This window comes from Sinocyclocheilus grahami, unplaced genomic scaffold (assembly GCF_001515645.1).
Source record: "Sinocyclocheilus grahami isolate Dianchi unplaced genomic scaffold, SAMN03320097.WGS_v1.1 scaffold692.1, whole genome shotgun sequence".
Lineage (NCBI taxonomy): Eukaryota > Metazoa > Chordata > Actinopteri > Cypriniformes > Cyprinidae > Sinocyclocheilus > Sinocyclocheilus grahami.
Window position 1 is genome coordinate 1041772 of NW_015505871.1, and position 26668 is coordinate 1068439.

Here is a 26668-nt window from a genome sequence, read left to right on the forward strand (position 1 = left end):
ATTTCAAAGTGTTTTATTTTTATTTAACTCAAAAAAGTTCAGCAATGACCCCAACTACAATTTCTAAAGAATTGCATGTTTATCAGTATTCTATAATGACACACATATCTTGTGAAGAAAAATGCGGTTAAACATGTTAAAAGTCATCTAAAAAAACTGCAAATTCAAGCAAAACCACAGTCAGAAAACACCAGATGCTGCAAAACTGAGACACGGATGAAGAGCTTCAAACAGATAAAACATCTAAACAGACACTGAAAATAAAGAGAAATCAACCAAAACAACAGAATAAAGTAAAAGAGCAAGAGCAGGGGCCTCATTTATAAAATGTTGCGCAAAAACCATCTTAAAATTGATCTTACGATCATCTCTCAAATATGCATACGGGTGATTCATAAAATTAACGTACGTACAGAAAACACATGTACGTCTCTTTGAGATGTGAAATCTATGAATCGCAAATGATCTTGAACTTGCAGGCAAATGAATGGTTTCAGCTCTCTGATTGTAAACGACTCCTAATCAGTAGTGTGTCCACAAGGATGGCACGGGGTGGCAACTGCCACCCTAAAAATGAGCTTTGCCACCCCAAAGCAGCGTATGGGATTGAAGTGCATTGAGAGCGGAGCAGTGTGATTTTGACTGAAGCTGGGATTTTTTAAATTCTGGTTTTCGCTCGCTCTCAGAGTGCTCCACTACCGCTCAATAACTAGCACAATTAATGCCGTAACTATAGCCGTTCTAAACTAGTTCTGCCTAGTCACCTTTATTTATATAGCGCTTTTAACAATACAGATTGTGTCAAAGCAACTTTACAGTATTAAATAGGAAAATAGTGTTTCAATAATGCAAAATGACAATAATAAACACTAAATTTTCAGTTAAAGGCAGTTCATCATTGAATTCAGTGATGTCATCATCCAGCTCAGTTCAGATTAAATAGTATCTGTGCAATCAAGTCGACGATATTGCTGGATATTAAGTGTCCCCAACTAAGCAAGCCAGAGGCAACAGCGGCAAGGAACCAAAACTCCATCGGTGACAGAATGGAGAAAAAAACCTTGGGAAAAAAACAGGCTCAGTCGGGGGCCAGTTCTCCTCTGGCCAGACGAAACCAGCAGTTCAATTCCAGACTGCAGCAAAGTCACATTGTGCAGAGGACTCAACTGGTTCCTGTGGTCTTGTCCCGGTGGCCGTCTAGGAGACAAGGTCTTCACTGGGGATCTGTCTCTGGGGTTCATCTAGTTGTCCTGATCTCCGCTGACATTCAGGGCTGTCGAGGTCATCTCTAGGTGCTGATCCACCATCTGGGCTGGATATGGACTGGATCTGCTGGCTACGGTGACCTCGGAATAAGAAAGAAACAGACTAATATTAGCGTAGATGCCATTCTTCTAACGATGTAGCAAGTACATCGGATGTTATGAGAAGTGTTCCCGGTTCCGGTTGTCCTTTTTAATGCAGCCTAAAAATCCTTTAACGGATTTGAATATTAGAAATGTGTTAGTGTGTTATGTGTATGCCAGGTTAAAGAGATGGGTCTTTAATCTAAATTTAAACTGACAGAGTGTGTCTGTCTCCCGAACAATGTTAGGCAGGTTATTCCAGAGTTTGGGCGCTAAATAGGAAAAGGATCTGCCTCCCGCAGTTGATTTGGATATTCTAGGCATTATCAAATTGCCGGAGTTTTGAGAACGCGGCGGACGTGGAAGACTATAATGCAATAAGAGCTTGTTCAAATACTGAGGTGCTAAACCACTCAGGGCTTTATAAGTAATAAGCAAGATTTTAAAATCTATACGATGTTTAATAGGGAGCCAGTGCAGTGTTGACAGAACCGGGCTAATATGGTCATACTTCCTGGTTCTAGTACGGTCTCTAGCTGCTGCATTTTGGAACAGCTTGAATTTGTTTATTAAGCATGCAGAACAACCGCCCAATAAAGTATTACAATAATCTAACCCTGAGGTGAACGCATAAATTAACGTTTCTGCATTTGACATTGAGAGCATAGGTCGTAATTTAGATATATTTTTGAGATGGAAAAATGCAGTTTTACAAATGCTAGAAACGTGGCTTTCAAAGGAAAGATTGCTATTAAATAGCACACCTAGGTTCCTAGCTGATGACGAAAAATGGACAGAGCAGCCATTGAGTCTTAGACAGTGTTCTAGGTTATTACATACGGAGGTTTTAGGTCCGATAATTAACACCTTTGTTTTTTCAGAATTTAGCAGTAAGAAATTACTTGTCATCCAGTTTTTTTATATAGACTATGCATTACGTTAGTTTTTCAAATTGTTATGTTTTGCCGGGCCACGAAGAAATATAGAGCTGAGTATCATCAGCATAACAGTGAAAGCTAACACCGTGTTTTCTTATGATATCTCCCAAGGGTAACATTTAAAGCGTGAAAAGTAACGGCCATAGTACTGAGCCTTGAGGTACTCCGCACTGCACTTGTGATTGATATGATACCTCTTCATTCACTGCTACAAATTTATTGAGGTCAGATAAGTACGATTTGAACCATGCTAATGCACTTCCACTAATCCCAACAAAGCTTTCTAGTCTATTCAAAAGAATGTTGTGGTCAATCATGTCGATCGCAACGCTAAGATCCAGTAGAAGGCTTTGGGGACATATCTCTCACGTGAACACGGAGCGAGGAACGAGGAGACCAGGAGAACAAAACCAGGACCTTTATTTATATCACGGGGAATCACACGTAGCACATGGAGTAAACAAAATGATACTGGACAAACCAACAGGGAACAGAACACTCTTTAAATACACTGAACAGGCTGATGGGATGACAAGACACACCTGGGATAAATGGAAACCACATAGGAAACACCTGGGACAAATTAAATGAACAATCAGGGAGCAGGCACAGGAAGACCAAATGGGGGCATGGAAACAAACATGTGACAATATCCTAATGACAATGATGAACTAATAATAGTCAGAAGAGGATCGATGACTTCTGGAAGCACCTCTTTTAGGAGCTTAGATGGAATAGGGTCAGAACATGTAATACAGTACATGTTGTTGGTTTAGATGATTTAACAAGTTTAAACAATTCTTCCTCTCCTATAGTAGAGAATGAGTGGAATTGTTCATCAGGGGATCTATATCTGATGCGATACTGTAGCTGATGGCTGCATGGGTAAAAAAACACCAGACGCCCTAAAACTGAGGCATGGATCAAGACGAAGAGTTTTGAACAGATAAAACATCTAAACAGAAGCCGCATATGAAGAGAAATCAACAAAAACCAACTGAATAAAATAACAAGAGCAGAAAATGTGAAAAACACACAGGATGACTTCACAATCTGGATGAACAGAAGGAGTTTCATGTAATGATGTAAAATACTGCTGGTTCATTCAAAGCGTAAAGACAAATGAATAAAATAAGCATTAAACTGATGCAAAAACAAATGTCCAGAAAATCATCTAATCAAAGAAGAGATTCTTAACTAAAACTGCAGAAAATGTCTTCTGGCTTTATTCTGTAAGATCTCCTGCTGTCGCCTGATGAAAGCTGGACTGATGTGAGAATCGCTGAGATTCTGAAGTCATTTCTCACAGATGTGAAGATCTGCTGCTGCTCTCATGAATCTTCAGCTGTGTGTTCATGTCGCTCTCTAAATCTGCTCATTCTCACTTTCTGATCTTCCTCTTTCTTTCCTAAAAGCATCACATCATCATCATCACACTCTTAATATTCACATGTCAAATCCATAATGATGATCATAAATGTGTCTCACCTGACGTGTGTCTCATGTAGATGTGAAAACCTCCTAACAGACCCAACAGAACCATCAGCTGGAAACCCCAGGCCAGCACAAACACCACAGACACTGAACACACTGAACAACACAAACACATCAATCAATCAATCAATCAATCAATCAATCAATCAATCAGTGTTGGGCAGTTGATTATCTGTAGAAGAGTATGAAATGATCTCACCAGGACAGGGTTCGAGTCTAATGGTCTTCTGTGTGTGACTGACGTGGTTCTTCACGCTGCAGCTGATGTTTCCATCAGTTCCCTCATCCAGATCAATGCTGCTGTTTCCATCCATCGGTGGATCTCCATTCAGAGTCCAGCTGTAGAGGAGCTGATCCCCCTCAGAGGAGCAGAACACTGACCTCTGATTGGAGGAGCAGATGACAGACACTTCCACTGAGCCAATAGCAGCTGGAGGGAGGGACACATGACAGTCACATGACTCTTTCTCGACTCATTATGAGTCAATATCAAGACATTTCTAAACAAAACTGATATCTGATATAATAGCTGGACTGAATTAAACACGCAGTGTAGGTCAGTCATGAGACAATGCAGCAAATGACTGTTTGAAATGCTTTCCCAGGTCATTAAAGAGTATGCAGTATACAGTAAGCAGCATGCTGGTGTTTCATTTTGAAAACAGTCTTAGTACATGGAAAGTGCAGATGAATTAGACTAAATTATTAATAATGAGCTGCAATAAAAACCTTCCCAGAGATTCAACTGATTGATCTGCATGAGAGTGAGATCTTTGGAGAACATGAGACTGGAATGAGTCTGATGAGAGAGTTTCTGTACCTTCAACAATCACTTGAAGATCTCCTCGAAATGTATCTGTGCCGTCTGAGTTAGTGAGTGTTAATGTGTAATTCCCTGAATCTGCTCTGATCACACGCTTTATTATCACAGTCCCATTAATGATGTTCACTTCAGGTCTGTTATTATAAAGATCACATTCTTTCTCCTTCACACACACACACACACACCATTAATTAAAATCAGACACATATTACACAAACATTCAAAGAATTAAAGTTCACCAGAAGTAACATTTCAGACTCTTGATCTGATCTCAGTTCATCTCAGTAATGCTCATCTAATGCTCAACTCTTTTCTCTTGAAGAACAATCTCATTTGTGTCTCTTGACTTAATACTGATATAATTAACAGGACACTGAAAATAATCATATTACTGGACAGATTTAACTAACACAAAATAACTGTTAAAATAAAACATTCATTTTAATTTAGAACGTCTGTTTTACATTGAAATATCAGCTCGTCTATATGCTCTCATTCATCTTAATGTTCATTTAATTCAAATTAAACTGTCATGCTCTGAATCAATCAATCAACACCACAGACACTGAACACACTGAACAATAATAGTTAGACAAAACAAACACATCGATCATGTTTCCAGTGGTGTGTTTGTTAAACTCATACCACATTCTGATGTGTGTGAGCTGCTGGTCACTGCAGAGGTCAAACTAGAGGTCACAGCTGCAGTTGTTCCTGAAATAAAACATCAGCACAGAATCACCTGCTTTCTCTCTCTGAACCACATCAACACCATTCACTGCTGAGATCAAACTGAAACAAACTAATGACGCTTTACAAGAATTAAGAGAACTGACTGTTTTACACCATTGGTGTTGCTGTGGTTATGTGAGACATTCATGTATTAGAAGCTCACCAGTGCAGATTTAATGCGGGTGCGGTTCGCAGTCTTTATGTCAAACGGGTCTGGTCTGGTACAGAATTAAATGAGTGCTGCTGTTGGATAACGGGTCGGGTGTTCTGTTAAGTACTGCTGGTGCACGTTTACCAAACAGAACCCGTGCAGGCTTTAAACTGCTTTCTCTCCGTCAGGTGACCCCATGTGCGCATGCGCCATTCACGGCTGTTACCCTAAACCTCCACACAGCTGGATATTTTTACACCAAGGGATGAGAACGTAATGATTACTAAAACGATTATTTATTTTTGATCATTATTATTTTATTTAAGTTCGTTTTTCAATAACTGTTGTTAGTTTCGTTTCGTTTTAGTTTTTTAATTGTTTTGTTGTTGCATCATCAAGTTGTTCTGAGCTATTGGATATGCTGAGGAACTGAGATAGATCAGGAAGATTACTTACAAAGCAGTCTTTTGTGGTAGAAGTGATACTTTTAACAACGATTATAATTGACAGTTTTAGCTATATGAAGTTTGCACAAGACTAGATAATGATCTGAGATATCATCGCTTGGCTGCATAATTTCAACACCATCAACATCAATTCCATGTGACAGTATTAAATCTAGAGTATCATTTCGACAATGAGTAGGTCCTGACACGTGTTGTCTAACCCATATAGAGTTCAAAATGTCTATGAATGCTGATCCCAATGCATCAGTTTTATTATCAACATCGATATTAAAATCAGCAACAATTAAAACTTTATCTGCAGCCAGCACTAACTCGGATATAAAGTTATTCTTTAATATATTCTTTTTTAAAGCAAATTCTTTAATAAAGTCTGTATGGTGCCCTGGTGGCCTGGATACAGTAGCCAGTACAAACATCACAGGGGTTTTATCATTAACACTAATGTTATATGAAGCACTAGTACTTCAAACGAGTTATACTTGAAGCCCGCCCTTTATAATTAAACCTACATTACAGATTCTTATTAGTTAAAATAACTAATTATTTATTAATAATTAACGACAACTTAACAGATTACAGTGATTCCTTAATAAATCAGCAAGTATATTAAAGCATCAGGGTTCAAATTTGTGTTCTTACTTGATCTAGACTCACAAATGTATAGTAAATAATCTATATCTTCAGCTGTCTGGTCAGATATTGTGGGAAATGCAATGTTTATCTCATGTTGGTAAGAACAGAAGGTCCAGCTTGTCTACAGCCAGACACCACATTATAAAAGACAAAATGCTCTTTCTTTGTTATGAGCGTCATCTGCAGGAGGAAACTAAATTAATTAGATTTCTGTCTGTATTTTTATGTCGTTTTTATTTTATGTCTGTTTAAATTCAATGATGTGTGCTTTCTGTTAGTTAAAATGTTTATTGACCGTATTAAAACCCTTAAAAATTGAATGAGCGTGAGATGTTTGACTGTGAATCGATTGATTTCAAAGCATTTTATTTTCATTTTACTCTTTAACAAAGTTAAGCTTAAATTCAACACTGACTTCATTTACAATTCTTTAAAAAAATCATGTTTATCAATATTCTATAATGGCACAAAGATCTTGTTAAAAACATGCACAAATGTGGCTAAATGTGTTAAAGCCATTTAAAAAACAGCACATGCAAGTAGAATTTTAAAATCATGGATAAAAAAACACCAGACGCCCCAAAACTGAGGCATGGATCAAGACGAAGAGTTTTGAACAGATAAAACATCTAAACAGAAGCCGCATATGAAGAGAAATCAACAAAAACCAACTGAATAAAATAACAAGAGCAGAAAATGTGAAAAACACACAGGATGACTTCACAATCTGGATGAACAGAAGGAGTTTCATGTAATGATGTAAAATACTGCTGGTTCATTCAAAGCGTAAAGACAAATGAATAAAATAAGCATTAAACTGATGCAAAAACAAATGTCCAGAAAATCATCTAATCAAAGAAGAGATTCTTAACTAAAACTGCAGAAAATGTCTTCTGGCTTTATTCTGTAAGATCTCCTGCTGTCGCCTGATGAAAGCTGGACTGATGTGAGAATCGCTGAGATTCTGAAGTCATTTCTCACAGATGTGAAGATCTCCTGCTGCTCTCATGAATCTTCTGCTGTGTGTTCATGTTGCTCTCTAAATCTGCTCATTCTCACTTTCTGATCTTCCTCTTTCTTTCCTAAAAGCATCACATTATCATCATCATCATGCTCTTAATTTTCACATGTCAAATCCATAATGATGATCATAAATGTGTCTCACCTGACGTGTGTCTCATGTAGATGTGAAAACCTCCTAACAGACCCAACAGAACCATCAGCTGGAAACCCCAGACCAGCACAAACACCACAGACACTGAACACACTGAACAACACAAACACATCAATCAATCAATCAATCAATCAATCAATCAATCAATCAATCAGTGTTGGGCAGTTTCAATCAATCAATCAATCAATCAATCAATCAATCAATCAATCAATCAATCAATCAATCAATCAATCAATCAATCAATCAATCAATCATTCTGTGCGTGACTGACGTGGTTCTTCACGCTGCAGCTGATGTCTCCATCAGTTCCCTCATCCAAATAAATACTGTTTCCATCCATCAGTGGATCTCCATTCAGAGTCCAGCTGTAGAGGAGCTGATCCCCCTCAGAGGAGCAGAACACCCTCATCACCCCACTGGAGGAGCAGATGATTGACACTTCCACTGAGCCAATAGGAGCTGGAGGGAGGGACACATGACAGTCACATGACAAACACAGGAGAATCTTGTTCCTCCACACGACTCATACTATCACTGGAGTCTGTAGTGTGTTTACTGTGTGCTACAGGAATAAAAACCTTCCCAGAGATTCAACTGATTCATCTGCATGAGAGTGAGATCTTTGGAGAACATGAGACTGGAATGAGTCTGATGAGAGAGTTTCTGTACCTTCAACAATCACTTGAAGATCTCTTAGGTCCCATGAGTGAGTTAAATATAAAATGTAATTCCCTGAATCTGCTCTGATCACACAGTTTATGATCAGAATCCCATTAATGATGGTCACTTCAGGTCTGTTATTATAAAGATCACATTCCTTCTCCTTTATTCTGTCATTTTTTACTCTACAAACTGGATCATCTTGTGTGTAGTTTATTCTCTTTATTATCTTCAGCTCATATTCTCTAGCGTCCCGCACCATCAGCAGATTGAGTTTGTGTCCCAGAGCTGCGTAACAGGGATCAGACTGATCAAACCTGCAGAACCGATCCAGACCTGAAGAACAAAACACACACACACACACGCACACACACACAGTTATATAAATTGCATAGACTTCTATCGTTTTTATATCCAGCTAATTAAAAACTTTAATGTTTTACCCTAAAAGAAAACTTTCTGAATTTTTACAATTTAAAAAATACTTAATTTTTATACCATTATTACAAATGATCCTCAAAATGATTCATGATTCTCATGATTCATGATTCATGATCCTCATGATTCTCAAAAAAGTTTTGGGAAGGGTTTTCAGGATTCGCTGCCCAAAACTTATATCTTGGTGCACTCACATAAAGAAATATACATTAAATTTAATCAACAAATCAGCTCCAAACTATTTAAATTTATTTACATTATTTCTGACTGAAATTCATAAATGTTGGAAATTAAAGAAAGAATGAAATATAATTCTTATTTTTATTCAACATAATTTAACATAGTCATGTTGTCTTCCGGAGGTTCACAGGTAGACCTACTGTACATTTTTAGACAACCTTACTACCAGTGTTGGGGAAAGTTACTTTTAAAAGTAATGCATTACAATATCGCGTTACTCCCTAAAAAAGTAACTAATTACGTTACTTAGTTACCTTTTATGGAAAGTAATGCGTTACATTACTTTTGCATTACTTTCGCATTACTTTTTAAATATGAGCAGGGCTTGATTGTTTTTAATATAAACAGTTCTATTTTTGCTTATTAGTACGGTTGAACTGGATCATCAAAGGTCAGCAGCAAAGACATTGGTTAATAAAATGGGATTAGATACATTTGTGTTATTTAACATATTTAATTATTGCAGGTTTGCGTCATATTCTGAGTTTGCATTTCACTGTTTTTATTCATTTTGATGAATACTAAATCAATTTTTGCGAGTGGGATGAATTAATGCACATTCACATTTAGTCTAGAACTACAGTAACATCATGTTCACACAGCGCACACAACGCCTCTGTACTTCCGATTTCTCCCAATATGGGGACAGGAGAGCTGTCAGTTAATAAATGGTAAAACAAAGTAACTCAGAAATTTTCTTGTAAATTAAAAAAGTAATGCATTACTTTACTAGTTAATTGAAAAAAGTAATCTGATTACGTAACTCGCGTTACTTGTAATGCATTACCCCCAACACTGCTTACTATATATAATATTTAACATTCAAATGTATAAATATATATAAACACTGATTGCAAAATTAAAACAAAGTACATTTAAGTACTATTTGTTTAATCTTTTCACCAAATCCTGTACTATCAAGGGCAGTATTGCTGATAAAAATTGAGGAAAAAAAATATTAAAATCAATTTAATAAAGATATTAGTGCTGGTATCTATCTGATTTCAATATTAAAATACTTTTTTCCCATTTCTGAAGATAAAATGAACAATTAAAGCTACTCAAAATTAAATTTAAATGTCATTATTTTTGGAAGAGGATGCGGAGACAAACATAGTCACTTAGGACTGTGCAGGTTGTCCTCGTTCAGCTTTGCTATTCTTTTGATTTATATGACCAGGAAATGTTTGTTTCAGAAATAATAAAGTGAAGATGCTGCTGACTTAATTCTTCCAAACATTCCATTATGAGTTGCATGAATAAAAACCTTCCCAGAGATTCAACTGATTCTTCTGCACGAGAGTGAGATCTTTGGAGAACATGAGACTGGAACGAGTCTGATGAGAGAGTTTCTGTACCTTCAACAATCACTTGAAGATCTCTAGATGTTTTTGTGACGTCTGAGCGATGAGTGAGTGTTAATCTGTAATTCCCAGAATCTGCTCTGATCACACGGTTTATGATCAGCATCCCATTAATGAGTGTCACTTCGGGTCTGTCATTATAAAGATCACATTCCCTCATCCTGCCATATTTTACTCTACAAAATCGATCATCTTGTGTGTTGTTGTTTATTCTCTTTATTATTTTCAGCTCATATTCTCTAGCGTCCAGCACCGTCAGCAGATTGAGTTTGTGTCCCAGAGCTGTGTAACAGGGATCAGACTGATCAAAGAACCGATCCAGAACCGATCCAGACCTGAAGAACAACACACACACACACACACACACAGAGAGAGAGACTTGACTTTAAGGGTCTCTTTATTACAAAAATTAAATAAACCATGTAAGGGGAGAAAAAGTAAATAATCACTCAAATACGGTTTTATGAGCAAACAGCCATCTGAGTCAACTTCACAAAAACACTGGTTTACTCCCCAGTTGTATTTGAACATCTGCAGATTGTTTACCAAATTGTAAAAACTATACTCTGTTGATGCATGATTTTAAAAATCCCTTTAAAACTGAAATAACATCAGTTGAGCCCATATCATTCAATTTACTTTTTCTTGACAACCATATAGTCATCTTCTCTTGCCCAAATAAATAGTTAAATAAAACATGACTCTCCATTCTACTTCTACTGTACTTAGGCCCATAAATAAACCTTTCTGGTGTGAAAACTTACTCCAGGGTTTGACACCACTCCAGTTTATAAAATAACGGCTGTAATCTCAGATAGTTAAAAAAATAAGTGAAAATCTGCTTCTTGTACTCCACAAAAAGGTGGAGTACAAGAGTGTGCTCTGTTTCTGTTTGTTGCTATTGTAATGCTTGCTTGAGCGCTTGTGGGTGTTTTCGGGGCTTTAACTGAATGTTTAGAGAAATAAAACCCTAGAATACTGACGAGCTCTTTTTCCTCCACTTTATTCTCTATTCACCTTCTTCTCTTTTTCCTTTTCTGCCCCGTCAGAATAAAAGTCCTCATAACAACAGGCACTTTAACATGGGACATTTCTAACACAAGAATACAATTGTTTAATTTTTAACTCTTACACTACTTCCCCCTTATGAAAAGAAATGTTCTCGTTTTCTGAAAAACCACAACAAAAATCATACATTTGTAATAACATAAGCTTTCCAGACCTTGGTAATTTCAACACAAAACACTTTCAGGTACAGAAAAAAAGTTTCAACAACAGTAAACTTTTACAACATACAAATAACAACTTGAATGTGTTATGTTTCTGACCTCATTTGACATTATTCCACTGTGTTTTCTACCATACCCTTCAAAATCCCATACTCAGGAATGTATTAGCAAATGGGAAGGAAAAAAACACTATAGAGATAAATAAAGACCTTATAATTCCCTATAACATATTGGAGGATGCACAGAACGTCCTGACCTTATTGTCGTGCCCTCTGCTGGTTTTTCACAAGAGATTTCTACTGGCAATTTAGCTCTAGACCCCTCAGACAGTTCATTCTGAACAGGAGGTAATGTAACATCCCTCTCTTGCACCCCTTGAATGGGTCTTACAGACTTGGGTACCGAAGAATCTTGAAGAACATAAGGTCTGGACCCTGATAGCCCTGTAAGTGGAGGGCGTCCACTTTGAGGGTATATCAGAACTGGACGTGGTTCAGGGGACCACACAGAGCGGTAAGGTTTTAGCCAATTATAGTGAATCACTTTAGGCTTTGACCTAGGATCAAGCAGATCTAACACTTTATATGTCACTCCAATGTCACCTGTGGATGAATCCAATCTGCTCAAGACCCTGTATGGTCCAGTCCATTTTGGAGAGAGTTTGTGTCTTGACATAGCTGGAAGATCAAACCATATGAGATCATCAGACTGATAAGCTGTATGGCGGATATGGCGGTCATAGTAATTATTTTGCTGTGCTCTAGCTGTCTGGATATTGTCTGCAACAGTGGTGAAAGCAGAGTGTAATCGGCCAAGCATAGAATGCGCATATTCATTTGGGATTCCTGGGGTAGCTCTAGAAGGTGCTATGGGAACACCCAGAAGAAAATCAGCAGGAAGGCGAGCTTCTCGGCCATGTGCCAATAAAAAAAGGTGTGTGTTTGGTCGAAGAATGAACACGTGTATTGTAAGCAAACTCAACCTGTTTTAAGTGGTCATCCCATTCTCCACCTTTGGTATACAGGTACTTTCAAGCTGATCTTTTATAGATCTATTGGCACGTTCCACCATACCGTCCAACATAGCATGATATGGGGATGTCCTTGTATTATTAATCCCAAGTAGGGAGCACAGTTCTTTCACCAAGTCAGAGTCAAACTGCCACCCTTGGTCAGTGTGCAAACTCTGGGGCACTCCATGCTGGCCCACATAATCTTCAAACAAACACTTAGCGATGGTCATTGCACGTTGATCAGCAATTGCATAGAGGTTGAGATATTTTGTAAAGTAGTCCATTACTGCAAGAACATAACGGTTCCGTTTCTGAGTAACAGGCAACTCCGTTAGATCAGCAGCAATTTTCTCAAAAGGCATGCTTACAATTATGTTTTGCATTGGTGCCTGCTGATGAGGCATTGGTGGTCTCCTTGATTCACAGGCTTGACATTGAGCACACCACTGTGTAATGTCCCTAGACATGTGGGGCCAAAAACATCTCACTAGAGCATGCTGCAATGTCTTTTGTGCACTGAAATGTCCAGAAAGAGAGTGACCATGCAAATTCTCAATCACTTTTAGCTGCAGCGCAGGTGGAACTACAACCTGCAAGATCTGATCACCTGGTGGGGGTCTAACTTTATGGCAAAGAACAAAATCCACAAAAGTAAGCCTTGGGAACTCTTTCCAGAAATGCCTCAGTTCGCTAGCAGTTCCTTTCAGCGTTGTATATGTAGGTCTCTTCTTACTTGATACCCATTCAGCGACAATGCTTAGGACAGGATCAGCTGTCTGAGTTTGCTGTATATCTTCACTACCCATACCCAGGCATGCAACGCTAGAACAGGCAAGGAAAGCAGAATTTGAAGGTTCAAACCCAGAACATGTATCAGAAGAAACAAGCTGTACAGGAGTAGAATACGGTTCGGTGACCTCAGTCTGCCTTGAAATGGCCACTAAATGGACAGACTTGATCTCAGAATTATTAGAAATCTTCCTACTCTCTTCGTCAGGTCGACGAGACATGGCATCTGCGTTGGCATGTTTATGACCATGCCGGTACTCAATAGTCCAGTCATAGAGTTCAATTGAAAAGTCTGGGTAAGAAAGAATTGGAGCATTTGTAAGTGCATGTCGCAGGAAATTGAAAGCTTCCTGTTCTGTCTCAGTCCAAACAAACAACTTCCCTTTCTGAGTTAGAGCATGCAGTGGCTCTGAAATTTGAGCAAAGGAGTGAATAAAATACCTGTAATATGAACACAAACCTAAGAAGGCTCGAACTTCTGTAGGACTTCCTGGAGTAGGCCAATCCTTGACCTTCTGAATATTTTTCCCATCTGGCTGAAGACCCGCAGATGATACCACATGGCCCAGAAATGTCACTTGTGTTTGAGCAAAAGAGCATTTAGCTGGTTTTAGCTTCAGGTTTGCTGCCCTCAAACGCTGGAAAGCCTCTCTCAAGTGCTGTATGTGCTCACTGAAACTCTTGCTATAGACAATTATATCGTCTAAATATACAAGACATGTTTTCCAGGACAGTCCACGCAGCACTAACTGCATCAAGTGTTGAAAAGTGGGTGGAGCATTGACAAGGCTCAACGGCATCACTGTAAACTGATACAAAGACCGACCCGTGGTGAAAGCTGTTTTTCGTTTATCTGCCTCATGAAGTTGCACTTGCCAATATCCGGATGAAAGATCCATAATACTGAATATAGATGAACCTCTTAGTGCATCCAAGGTGTCATCTGTTCTAGGCAATGGATGGGCATCCTTAACGGTGACAGAATTAAGGCCCCTATAATCTACGCAAAAATGCCAGGTGCCATCTTTTTTTCGCACCAAAATGATAGGCGCAGCCCAAGGGCTATGACTGGCTTCCACAATGCCTTTTGCCACCATGTCGTCCACATGTGACTGAATCACCTCCTGCATCTGAGGTGAAGTGCGATAAGCATGTTTCTGTATGGGAATTGCATTGTTAGTATTGATTTTGTGTGTGACAATGTTTGTTCTACCAAAGTCTGTATGGCTCTTACTAGACATGTCACAAAACTCATGTAACACTGAATGCAGTTCATTCACCTGAGAATCAGAGAGATCCCCCCTTTGAACTTAAAATTGTAGAGGTGATACCTGTGTAGAAGGGGTAGACACATTACATACAACATCAAAGTGCTCAACAACATCATCTGAGCTTATTGGAGTGAACTCCCCAGTTGCATACCTGGTTGCAGTACAAAAGGGCTGTTAGTTGGATTCATGAGCCGCTCTAAAGTTTGACTGTTTTCAGCTATTGTAAGAGTGTGTGCAACTGAAATACCATCTAACCTGAATAGATATGGCTCAAACAACCCACAGTATCCAACTGCTAAACCTGCATGAACAGCAGATGGGATAAGATGTGCTATACAGTGGGCCAGAATGGTAGTTGTCACAGTAATTTGAGCTGTACAATGTACAGTGGTAAATTGAGATTTGCTTGACAGCGGCAAAGTTTGGTCATATAGGCAACACATACATTTACCGACATTCAAGACCAGCTGGTGCTTCTGGAGAAAATCCCAACCAAGTATGAAACCCTGATTCACATTTCTGATGACATGCATGTCATGTTGTAATGTCAGTGTACCTAATCTGAGGTTAACAGTCACCGTTCCCAGAGTATCTAAATTCTGACCAGTTACATATTTTGACAGAATGAAAGTACTCTTTAGTGGTCTTTTACGCAATGAAGGAATTGCCATACGGGTAGTGTCATTAATGAATGAAATACTAGACCCAGTGTCTATCATGATGTGCATGTCAGTACCTTCAACAATACCACTGATGTGTGCGGTACTAGTGTCTGTCATGTCCACAACAGGAGAACATCCATTCTCTGGATGTCTGGTGTCTGTGACTGTCATCTGCTCAGTGTCACTTGGGGCTGGTGGTGAAATAGCTGATGTGTGCCCCGCCGCATCAGCTAATGGAAGTTTTCCTGATGATAGCTGCGACGATCCATGTAGACATCACACAAACCACTCTGATGATCCAGGCTGTGCTGCTGAGGTCTGTAATGATGGTCCTGGTTGTCGTCAAAGGTGACACGCCTGTGATGAGGGCTTGGACTGCGTCGCTGTAATGATGAGTTGTTGGAAGCCATGGTGTCATGCCGTTGTCCCTGTCTGTAATCCACATAGTGGTCAGTGCCGGCTGCAGTGGAGTATTTTGGAGAATAGTAATCCTCAAACCTCTCCCTGCGGTGCGGTGAGAAGTCCACTCTGCCATTATGCTAGTATGTGTCGCCCTGTTGTCTGTAAAGGTCTCTGCGATGGCTGGGAGATCTTCTGTAGATGCCAGGTGATGGAGAACGTGCATCAGGATGTTTGGTTGATAAATGACCATACGATGCACTCCATTCCGTGGCATATCTCGTTGGACTAGCATGTCTTGTTGAACTATGACGACATGGTGATGGGGTTCAATGAGATCGGCTGCGTTGATCATGCAGCTGAAGTTTCAATGCTGAGACATCCTTACTTAAATCTTTGACTGTGTTTGTGAGATCAACAACGGCTTGCTTCAAAAAAAGAGTGTCAGTGTCAGAAATTACATTCACTGTCTGTGCCATCGGATTCTCTCTCACCGTAGATGAAACTTGCTGTACCAATTTGGCTGCTGTCTGTGCCCGTTCAGCTTTGGTAGCGACTTGGAAGGTGTCTTTGAACGTTTTCACACCCCTCTCGTGGCATTTGATCTGGAGTTCTTGATCTAAACCCGCCAGAAATTGTGACAGTTTCATGTATTCAGATGCATTCTGTTCGAAATCAGGAAAAGCTTCTTTGACCAGTCTACATATGTCTGCTGCATACGCTTCCATTGGTTCATTAGGCAATTTATGGCGTGAATTTGGAAATTTTTGAAACAATGCTCTGACATCCTTCTGGCCAAACGCCTCTTGTAATTCTTTTTTTGCTGCTTTGAACGAGTGCTGAATTTCAGATGGAAAATTGTCCCAAACAATGAACCGTTCAGGTGGCAGTCTAGTAGGCAACTCTGCTGCTAACACTGTATCCAAATCAACACCGCTATCTTTATAGCGAGCCTCTTTAATCACCTCATAACGACGAGCCCACAGCTGAAAGGACTCAGTGCCGTCATTGTGAAATGGCGGTGGTAAAGGAATGTCTTTTGGGGAAGTTTATGCGCGGTGCAGCCGCGAGGTATGAGCACTGTTCTCCCGCGGCGCTTGGGCTTACTCGTCTGATATCTCTTAATTTTATTAACGGCACACCGAACTTCACAGAGTCCCGCTGGTATCACACAGATGTCCACACTATGCTTGTGCAAGGCGCCGGCGAAAAATAAAGCATAAATAAAAAAAGAAACTCGAATATCCGACGAAAAACACCGCTGCCACCAGTGTAATGCTTGCTTGAGTGCTTGTGGGTGTTTTCGGGGCTTTAACTGAATGTTTAGAGAAATAAAACCCTCGAATACTGACGAGCTCTTCCCCACTTTATTCTCTATTCACCTTCTCCTCTCTTCCCTTTTCCGCCCCATCAGAATAAAAGTCCTCATAGCAACAGGCACTTTAACATGGGCCATTTCTAACACAAAAATAAAATTGTTTAATTTTTAACTCTTACACTATTATACCATGCACAATCCTCCATTGCAAGTCTCCAGTTCTTTTCTAAATTCCCTGCACATGAACGTTAACTGAAGAAGTATGCGATTGGTGCTGACAAAACAGTACATTGTGCAGTTTCGCGCATGTTGGAGTTATGAATGAAGAAAGATTGATAATCTTTTATCGCTTGCAATAAGTGTTGATAAGTAACTGTTATCGTAAGTGGATTTGAAGTTCTCAAATGGCAGACGATGACGCTGCTATTACCGAGTCTGAGCGTAGGCGGGCACTCACCGACAAGGGTTTGGAAGAGAAGCTTCACAACAAGATAAATGTCACAAGAGGCAAGTTGAGACCATTAACTGCAAAATTAAATAGCTTATGGAAAACACTTGCAATTTGAATGATGTTGAAACTAAGCAGTTTAAGAAATACAAAAGGCTGTTTGAAGAACTGTTGAAAGCAGTGCTTCAGTGTTGTTGTACTTAAAAGAGGAAGAACATGAGGTCAATCAGGATTTCTGGTTTCAGCCTAAATTGTTGTGCTGCAAAAATTTCATGGAAAAGGGGATTTGTGGATTGAGGGAACTAAGAACAGCATTAAGATGTCTCAACTTTGTGACAAAGAAGTATCACCAATGGACAGTGTGTCAATGGTGGTCTCTAAGACACTCACTTCTAATAAGTCTGGAAGTGGAGTGACATCTGTATCCAAAACGTCCTCAATGTCTACAGCATCCTCAGCTTGTCTTAAGGAAGAAGCTAACGAGCAGCTTTGTTGGCTAAAGCAGCAGCGTTGAAAGAACGGCAGGCATTGGAAATGAAGGAAGCACAGTTAAAGGCTGAAATGGAAAAGCTGGAAATTGAAACAGCTCTTGCAATGTCTAATGCTAAAATAAAAGTGTATCAGGAATGTGAAGAGCAAAAATATTATGCAAGTCAAAGTGTGGTCAAATTTGAGTGGCGTAGATGTTCCCAAATGTTATGAAAGCATTTGAAAATGCTGTTGAATCCAGAGCTCATAGTAGTGCTGATAAGTAATACTTTCTGGAACATCACACTAGAGGAAAGCCAGAGATCTTGTAAAGAGATGCCAGCATATGCCAGATGAGCGTAGTTATGCAGAAGCAATGAGACTGCTGCATGAGAGGTTTGGAAATGAGCTAAAAACTGTGACAGCTTTGATGCAAAAGGCATTTAAATGGCGTGAAATAAAGACAGAGGATGGAAAGTCTTTACGTGCTTTCTCATTGTTCCTGGTAACTTTCCACAATATCATGGAGGATATTGAATACATGGATGAGTTAGATAATCCTACCAACATGAGGACTATTATCTCAAAACTGCCCTACAAATTGTGTGAAAGATGGAGGGCCCATGCTTATGAGTATGAGGATCACAGTCGAAGAAGAGCCAAGTTTGTACAGTTGGTGGAATTTGTTGACTGACAAGCAAAAGGTAATATCAAATCCACTCTTTGGAGATCTGGATGCTTTGGCAGTTGAAGAAAGAAAGACACTAACAAGTCTCTCCAAGGAACCAAGCTGAAGAAGGGAGGAAAAAGAGGTAGCAGCTTTGTAACTGGTGTAAAACAGGTTGGTGAAAATCACAAAGACTTGACTACAGCAAATATTAATGGTGCATCAGTTATTAGTCCTTTCACTATACATTGTGCATTCTGTGAAATAAGTCATACCTTAGATGAATGCTTCCAGTTCAGTGCTAAGTCATATAAAGACAAATTTGACTTTTTGAGAAAGAATGGATTTTGCTTTGGATGTTTAGGATTAGGATTAGGATTACTTTATTTGTCCCAAGGGAAATTTGTCTTGGACATAAGGGCTGCCACATACAAGAATTATAATAACAACACAACAACAACACACACAAAAAAAATACAACATAAGTGCCTTCAATACCTGCAACACCTTCATTTCACCGCCACCTTTTGTCCTGAGTTTAGGAGATTCACCGATAAAGGAATTAAAGAGATTTATACCTATTCAGGTATCTTTTCCTGTGTTTGGTTGGAACCCTATAGCGACTACTTGAGGGAAGCAGTTCGTATTCTAAGTACAAGACGTGAGAGGGATCTGCAATAATTTTATTAGCCTGTTTAACTATGGTCTTCTCAAAAAGAGTTTGGAGGGAGGGATGCTGTGCTGCTTTCAGTATCTAGTGCGACCCAATTTTGCAGCAGTAACTGCAGGTAAAGTTTCTTGTAACTGCTGATCAGTCCTGCACAACATCTTGTATTAGTTTTAGCTCATTCCTCAGAACAGAACCACTTAAACTCTGTGATGTTATGGGTTTCCTCCTATGAACTGCTTACTTCAGCTCCTTCCACAACATTTCAATTGAATCAAGGTCCAGACTCTGACTCTGCCATTCCAAAACATTACCTTTGTCCTTCTTTAACCATCCTTTGGTAAAATGACTTGTGTACTTCGGGGTCATTGTCAAGAGAAACTGGGCGATGCAGCAAGACAATGACTCCAAGCACACAAGTCATTTTACCAAAGGATGGTTAAAGAAGGACAGAGGTAATGTTTTGGAATGGCCGAGTCAGAGTCTGGACCTTGATTCAATTGAAATGTTGTGATAATACCACCACCATGTTTCGCAGATGGGATGAGGTTCTTATGTTGGAATGCAGTGTGTTCTTTTCTCCAAACAGAACAATTCTCATATAAACCAAAAAAATATATTTTGGTCTCATCCATCAACAAAACATTTCTCCAGTAGTCCTCTGCTTTCATTGCTGTCTGAACCAATCTATTTATTTCTGATTTTAGCTTAACTGATATGTTACCAAACCAAGCTACAATTCCATAACGTAAGATACTCTCTATCACAGCCTGATAAAATAACATCAATACCCTTTGTTCAACACCACACACCCGGAGTCTTCGCAGGAAATAAAGTCTCTGTTGAATCTTAGTACATACAGAACTCACATGGACATTCCAAGACAATTTACAGTCAATATACACACCCAAGTATTTGTACGAATGAACCTGGGTAATACAACTGTTATGGACCAGTAGTGGAGAATGGTCCCCTGATGCCCTGGATCAAAAATCATATATTCTGTTTTCTAAATATTTACAATGAGATGATGGTCCTCACACCATTGCACAAACTTTTTAACCTCCAAGGTATAACTAGAAATGTCCATATCCATATCCATAAGTCCCAATATGGCAGTGTCATCAGGAAACTTAACAATAAAAGTGCTGGGATAACTACTTGTACAATCATTTGTGTATAATGTAAATAAAATAGGAGAACTCACGAATCCTTGCGGATCACCTGTGTCCACAACTTTAGACTCAGATAATGCCTGATTCACTCTGACCTGCTGGATCCTATTGGTCAAAAAAGAGTGATACCACTTAATGATGTATGGATTCACAGACATCTGCCTAAGTTTACTAAGAAGGATGTGTGGCTGCAGAGTGTTAAAGGCAGAGCTGATGTTCACAAACAACAGTCTAGCATAGGCCTTGGGGTTTTCAAGATAAAATATAGTAAAATATAGCAAAATAAAGTGTGTTTCAGTTAATGAAGCATCATCCATTCCCCGATTGTCTTTATAGGCAAACTGGTACGGATCTAGATGTCCCTTTATGTCTGACTTCAACTTCCCTACCATTAACTTTTCCAGACATTTCATTATAATAGAAGTCAGGGCTACTGGTCTATAATCATTTTCCTGAGGAACAGATTTTTTTGAAAGAGGTATAATTATTGCTTTTTTCTTGAGAGATGGAACTGTATGTAAATCAACAGACCTTTGAAAGACAGGGACCCAGGCTGATGTAAGTTCCTCTGCGCATGTCTTCAAAAGGAAAGCTGAGACCCCATCTGGGCCAGTTGCCTTATTAACGTTTGTTCTTTTAAAAAGTCTTGTGACTTCCCTGGGACTATTGTCTATTCTTGAAACACAATCATCCACTATTATGTTATCAATGACATTGTCCCGTTCTAAAGAGAAGTCATGTGACTCAAACCTACTGTAGAAGTTATTTAAATAATTTTCCATAATATTATCATCTGTTGTGTGCAGTATTTTTCTAATAGGAGTCATATTAATAATATATTTCATGGTAGCCCACAGTTTCTTTGTATTATTTACACAAAAATCTTTCTCTATTGATTCCTTGTACTGTTTTTTTTTAACCTATATTACGTTTCTGTTTCAACTCCCTCTGTGCTGATCTCAGTTGCACTAGATCCTTATTCCTGAAGGCAGCCCTGTTGCGCTTAATACAGTCCTTAACATCCTTAGTAATATAGTGCTTGTTATTAGGATACAGTTTTATTGACTTCTGGGGTATCACTACATCCACACAGAAGTTAATGTAAGCTGTAATGACCTCCGTGGATTTATTCAAATCTGATTCATGGAAAATGTCCCAGTCCGTGCTCAAGTAACATCCCTTTAAAGTTTCAAATCTGTCAATAGCTGTTTTGTAGAGGACTGGTTTTAAAGTCCTCACTCACCATTGTGAACTGTATGAACGTGTTGGATGGCCTTCTCTATCAATGCAGAGACTTCAACTTCTATTTTAGGTCTACTTCCATCCTACCTTCTGACCTACATCAGTGTAAATAATACTGGGACTTACAATCTTCGTTCACAGGATATTTTCCTTCTGTCTGTTCCAAAGGTTAGAACTGAGCTGGGAAAAAAGGCGTTTAAGTATGCTGCTCCCTCTTCATGGAACAAATTACAGAAATCTATGAAAATTAATACGCTGGTCTCATTGGTCGCTTTTAAGAGGATGTTAACTGACTTGGAGGCAGTCACATCTGGCTGTAGATGTTTTGCATGATGTGTTATTGATTGTGGTTTATTTTAAAGGATTCGCTATTTCAGCTGTTTTATGTTACTATATTTTGTACCTGTATATATGTATGTATGTATGTATGGTTGTACTGCTACCTATCTTGGCCAGGACACTCTTGAAAAAGAGATTTTTAATCTCAATGAGTTTTCTTCCTGGTTAAATAAAGGTTAAAAAAAATAGACCTTAGTGAAAGGAGACTTAAGCAAAGACTGCACAAGAAGAATCACTTGTCAGTTGTGCCCAAAGAAACATCCTTGCATGCTACACATTGCCGCACAAGACAAATCTCATGGGAAGGTAATGATAAAGGTTGCTGAAACTGAAACACTTAATACTTTGTCTGCTACAGTGAGTCATGAAACAAGTACCTGTACCGGGGTCAGAGAAAATGTCATTCTTGCCATAGTGAGACTTCAACATTGGTATATCTTCATATACAAAGCTATTTTAGGTCTACTTCCATCCTACCTTCTGACCTACATCAGTGTAAATAATACTGGGACTTACAATCTTCGTTCACAGGATATTTTCCTTCTGTCTGTTCCAAAGGTTAGAACTGAGCTGGGAAAAAAGGCGTTTAAGTATGCTGCTCCCTCTTCATGGAACAAATGACAGAAATCTATGAAAATTAATACGCTGGTCTCATTGGTCGCTTTTAAGAGGATGTTAACTGACTTGGAGGCAGTCACATCTGGCTGTAGATGTTTTGCATGATGTGTTATTGATTGTGGTTTATTTTAAAGGATTCGCTATTTCAGCTGTTTTATGTTACTATATTTTGTACCTGTATATATGTATGTATGTATGTATGGTTGTACTGCTGCCTATCTTGGCCAGGACACTCTTGAAAAAGAGATTTTTAATCTCAATGAGTTTTCTTCCTGGTTAAATAAAGGTTAAAAAAAATAGACCTTAGTGAAAGGACACTTAAGCAAAGACTGCACAAGAAGAATCACTTGTCAGTTGTGCCCAAAGAAACATCCTTGTATGCTACACATTGCCGCACAAGACAAATCTCATGGGAAGGTAATGATAAAGGTTGCTGAAACTGAAACACTTAATACTTTGTCTGCTACAGTGAGTCATGAAACAAGTACCTGTACCGGGGTCAGAGAAAATGTCATTCTTGCCATAGTACCTGTTCAAATAAAGTCCAAAAAGAGTGACAAGGTAGTGGAAGTATATACATTTATGGACCCAGGCAGTTCTGCCACTTTCTGTATGGAGTCATTAGCAAGACAGTTACATGTTTTAAGGCAGAAAAGCTGACATGATCTTAAGCATGAGTAGAAAGTTATGTTCTCACTGACTTGGAGGTTAGTGGACTGGAAGAAAACAACTTTGTTGAACTTTCCAAAGTCGTTGCGCAAAAGGGCATCCCAGTCTCAAAGGAAAGCATTACACAACAACACAATATTGATAAGTGGCCTTCCTCAGTGAAGTGAAATTGCCTCAGATTGATGCTGGAATTTAAATCCTCATAGGCAACAGAGAGTACAAGCTTCTATAACCATGGCGAGTAATTAACAGTAAGCATAATGGGCCATATGCAGTAAAGACCGCTCTTGGATGGATTCTGAATGGACCTCTTAGAGAACCTGTCGAGGAGAGCATGTATGACAACAAGCAGACAAGCATTACAGTCAACAGAATTTCCATTGAAAATGTGGAGCAGATGCTGATACAACAGTACAACCACGATTTTCCTGAACAGAATTGTGATGATAGAGCTGAGTTGTAGCAAGAGGATCATTAGTTTTTGGATGCTGCTCCCTCTTCATGGAACAAATGACAGAAATCTATGAAAATTAATACGCTGGTCTCATTGGTCGCTTTTAAGAGGATGTTAACTGACTTGGAGGCAGTCACATCTGGCTGTAGATGTTTTGCATGATGTGTTATTGATTGTGGTTTATTTTAAAGGATTCGCTATTTCAGCTGTTTTATGTTACTATATTTTGTACCTGTATATATGTATGTATGTATGTATGGTTGTACTGCTGCCTATCTTGGCCAGGACACTCTTGAAAAAGAGATTTTTAATCTCAATGAGTTTTCTTCCTGGTTAAATAAAGGTTAAAAAAAATAGACCTTAGTGAAAGGACACTTAAGCAAAGACTGCACAAGAAGAATCACTTGTCAGTTGTGCCCAAAGAAACATCCTTGTATGCTACACATTGCCGCACAAGACAAATCTCATGGGAAGGTAATGATAAAGGTTGCTGAAACTGAAACACTTAATACTTTGTCTGCTACAGTGAGTCATGAAACAAGTACCTGTACCGGGGTCAGAGAAAATGTCATTCTTGCCATAGTACCTGTTCAAATAAAGTCCAAAAAGAGTGACAAGGTAGTGGAAGTATATACATTTATGGACCCAGGCAGTTCTGCCACTTTCTGTATGGAGTCATTAGCAAGACAGTTACATGTTTTAAGGCAGAAAAGCTGACATGATGTTAAGCATGAGTAGAAAGTTATGTTCTCACTGACTTGGAGGTTAGTGGACTGGAAGAAAACAACTTTGTTGAACTTTCCAAAGTCATGCGCAAAAGGGCATCCCAGTCTCAAAGGAAAGCATTACACAACAACACAATATTGATAAGTGGCCTTCCTCAGTGAAGTGAAATTGCCTCAGATTGATGCTGGAATTTAAATCCTCATAGGCAACAGAGAGTACAAGCTTCTATAACCATGGCGAGTAATTAACAGTAAGCATAATGGGCCATATGCAGTAAAGACCGCTCTTGGATGGATTCTGAATGGACCTCTTAGAGAACCTGTCGAGGAGAGCATGTATGACAACAAGCAGACAAGCATTACAGTCAACAGAATTTCCATTGAAAATGTGGAGCAGATGCTGATACAACAGTACAACCACGATTTTCCTGAACAGAATTGTGATGATAGAGCTGAGTTGTAGCAAGAGGATCATTAGTTTTTGGATTCTGTCTAACTCTGTGCAGTTTATCAGCTGTCACTACTACATTGGCCTTCCATTTAAGAAAGCAGTTATTAAAATGCCCAACAAGCGAAGTGCAGCCATGCAGCATGCATTAAATCTCAAAAAGAAATTCAAGAAAAAACACTCTTTTCATGAGGAGTATTCAAACTTCATGAATGACATGTTTAAAAAAGGTCATGCAGTCAAGGTCCCTACACCTCACCTAAGTCGTCAAGATGGTTAAGTGTGATATATACCTCACCATGGGGTGTACCATCCTCAGAAGAAAAATCTAAGAGTGGTTTTTGACTGTGCTGCCAGCTTCCAGTGAGTAGCGAGCTCCTACAAGGGCCAGACATGACAAATTCACTCATTGGGGTGCTTACACATTTCAGGCAAGAGTCAATTGCCGTGATGGCAGATGTTGAAGCAATCTACTATCAGGTAAGATTTCCTGAAAAAGACACGGACTTACTGCGCTTCCTGTGGTGGCCGAATGGAGATGTAAATCAGGACTTAGCTTAGTACAAAATGGTTCAATCTGTTTGGTGCAAAGTCATCTCCAAGTGTTGCTAACTTTACCCTTAGGAAAACAGCAGAAGAAAACCACAGCAATGCATCTGTTGAAGCAGTCAACACAGTTCTTAGGAACTTTTATGTAGACGACTGTTTAAAGTCTGTTTCAAGTCATGATCAAGCAGTTGCCTTATATAATAATCTCACAGAACGTTTTGCTAGTGGAGGGTTTGACCTCACCAAGTGGGCAAGTAACAGTCATGCTTTATTGACTTTTATTCCTGAAAGTGAAACAGTTTAAGATGTGAGAGACTTGGATTTGAGTCAAGATTCACTTCCTGCCGAGAGAGGTCTAGGGGTGCTGTGGTGTGTCAACTCAAATATGTTCAAGTTTAAGATCAGTTTGAAAGAACAGCTTGTAACCAGAAGAGGAATCCTGTCAATTGCTAATTCCATTTACGACCCCTTGGGTTTCCTTGCACCCATTATATTGCCAGCAAAGATCTTAATGCAGCAGTTGTGCAAAGAAAGTCTGGCATGGGATGATGACATTCCTGAACAGTTTGCAAAAAGATGGAAAAACCTGGTTACAAGAGTTGCATCAATTGTCTGAATTCATTGTGGCAAGATGCATAAATCCAACTGACTTGGGAAGTGAGATGGGATATGGAGTTGTCTCATACCTCAGTCCTATGTAGCACCATTGAAACAAACCACTATTCCACGTATGGAATTGACTGGAGCAGTAGTTGCTGTGAAAACTGACGTGTTGAAAGGTGAACTAGAAATGGAATTACTGGACTCTGTATTTTGGACTGACAATACAACTGTTTTGAGATATATTGACAATGCAAAAATTAGTGGAGGTATGTCAATACTTAAAAATACAAAAAAATCCAGCTGATTCTGCATCCAGAGGACTAAAGGACGGCAGTTTATCTTTTGGTGTGATGAATGAAGCTGAAGTATTATATGCTGTAGAATCTACATTTGTTATTGTATTTCTGATGTTATCTATTTTATCAGTGAAGAAATTCATAAAGTCATTACTATTAA

At 39.0% G+C, this 26668-nt stretch overlaps 1 protein-coding gene and 1 long non-coding RNA gene across 2 annotated transcripts in view; both read right to left on the reverse strand.

Moving 5' to 3' along the window:
- Positions 1-3173: 3173 nt before the first annotated feature.
- The window catches only part of LOC107559616 (uncharacterized), a 57208-nt gene continuing 33713 nt past the window's right edge, over positions 3174-26668 (reverse strand). The window contains exons 6-8 of the mRNA XM_016243515.1: positions 5247-5303; positions 3773-3874; positions 3174-3692 (exon numbers count right to left, since the gene is read on the reverse strand). Of these exons, the coding sequence (XP_016099001.1) occupies positions 3616-3692; positions 3773-3874; positions 5247-5303 (236 nt within the window). The 3' untranslated portion in view covers positions 3174-3615. The remainder of the gene's footprint in view (positions 3693-3772; positions 3875-5246; positions 5304-26668) is intronic.
- The window catches only part of LOC107559621 (uncharacterized), a 17564-nt gene continuing 3174 nt past the window's right edge, over positions 12279-26668 (reverse strand). The window contains exons 2-3 of the long non-coding RNA XR_001605644.1: positions 18826-18831; positions 12279-12291 (exon numbers count right to left, since the gene is read on the reverse strand). This is a non-coding gene — a long non-coding RNA (uncharacterized lncRNA). The remainder of the gene's footprint in view (positions 12292-18825; positions 18832-26668) is intronic.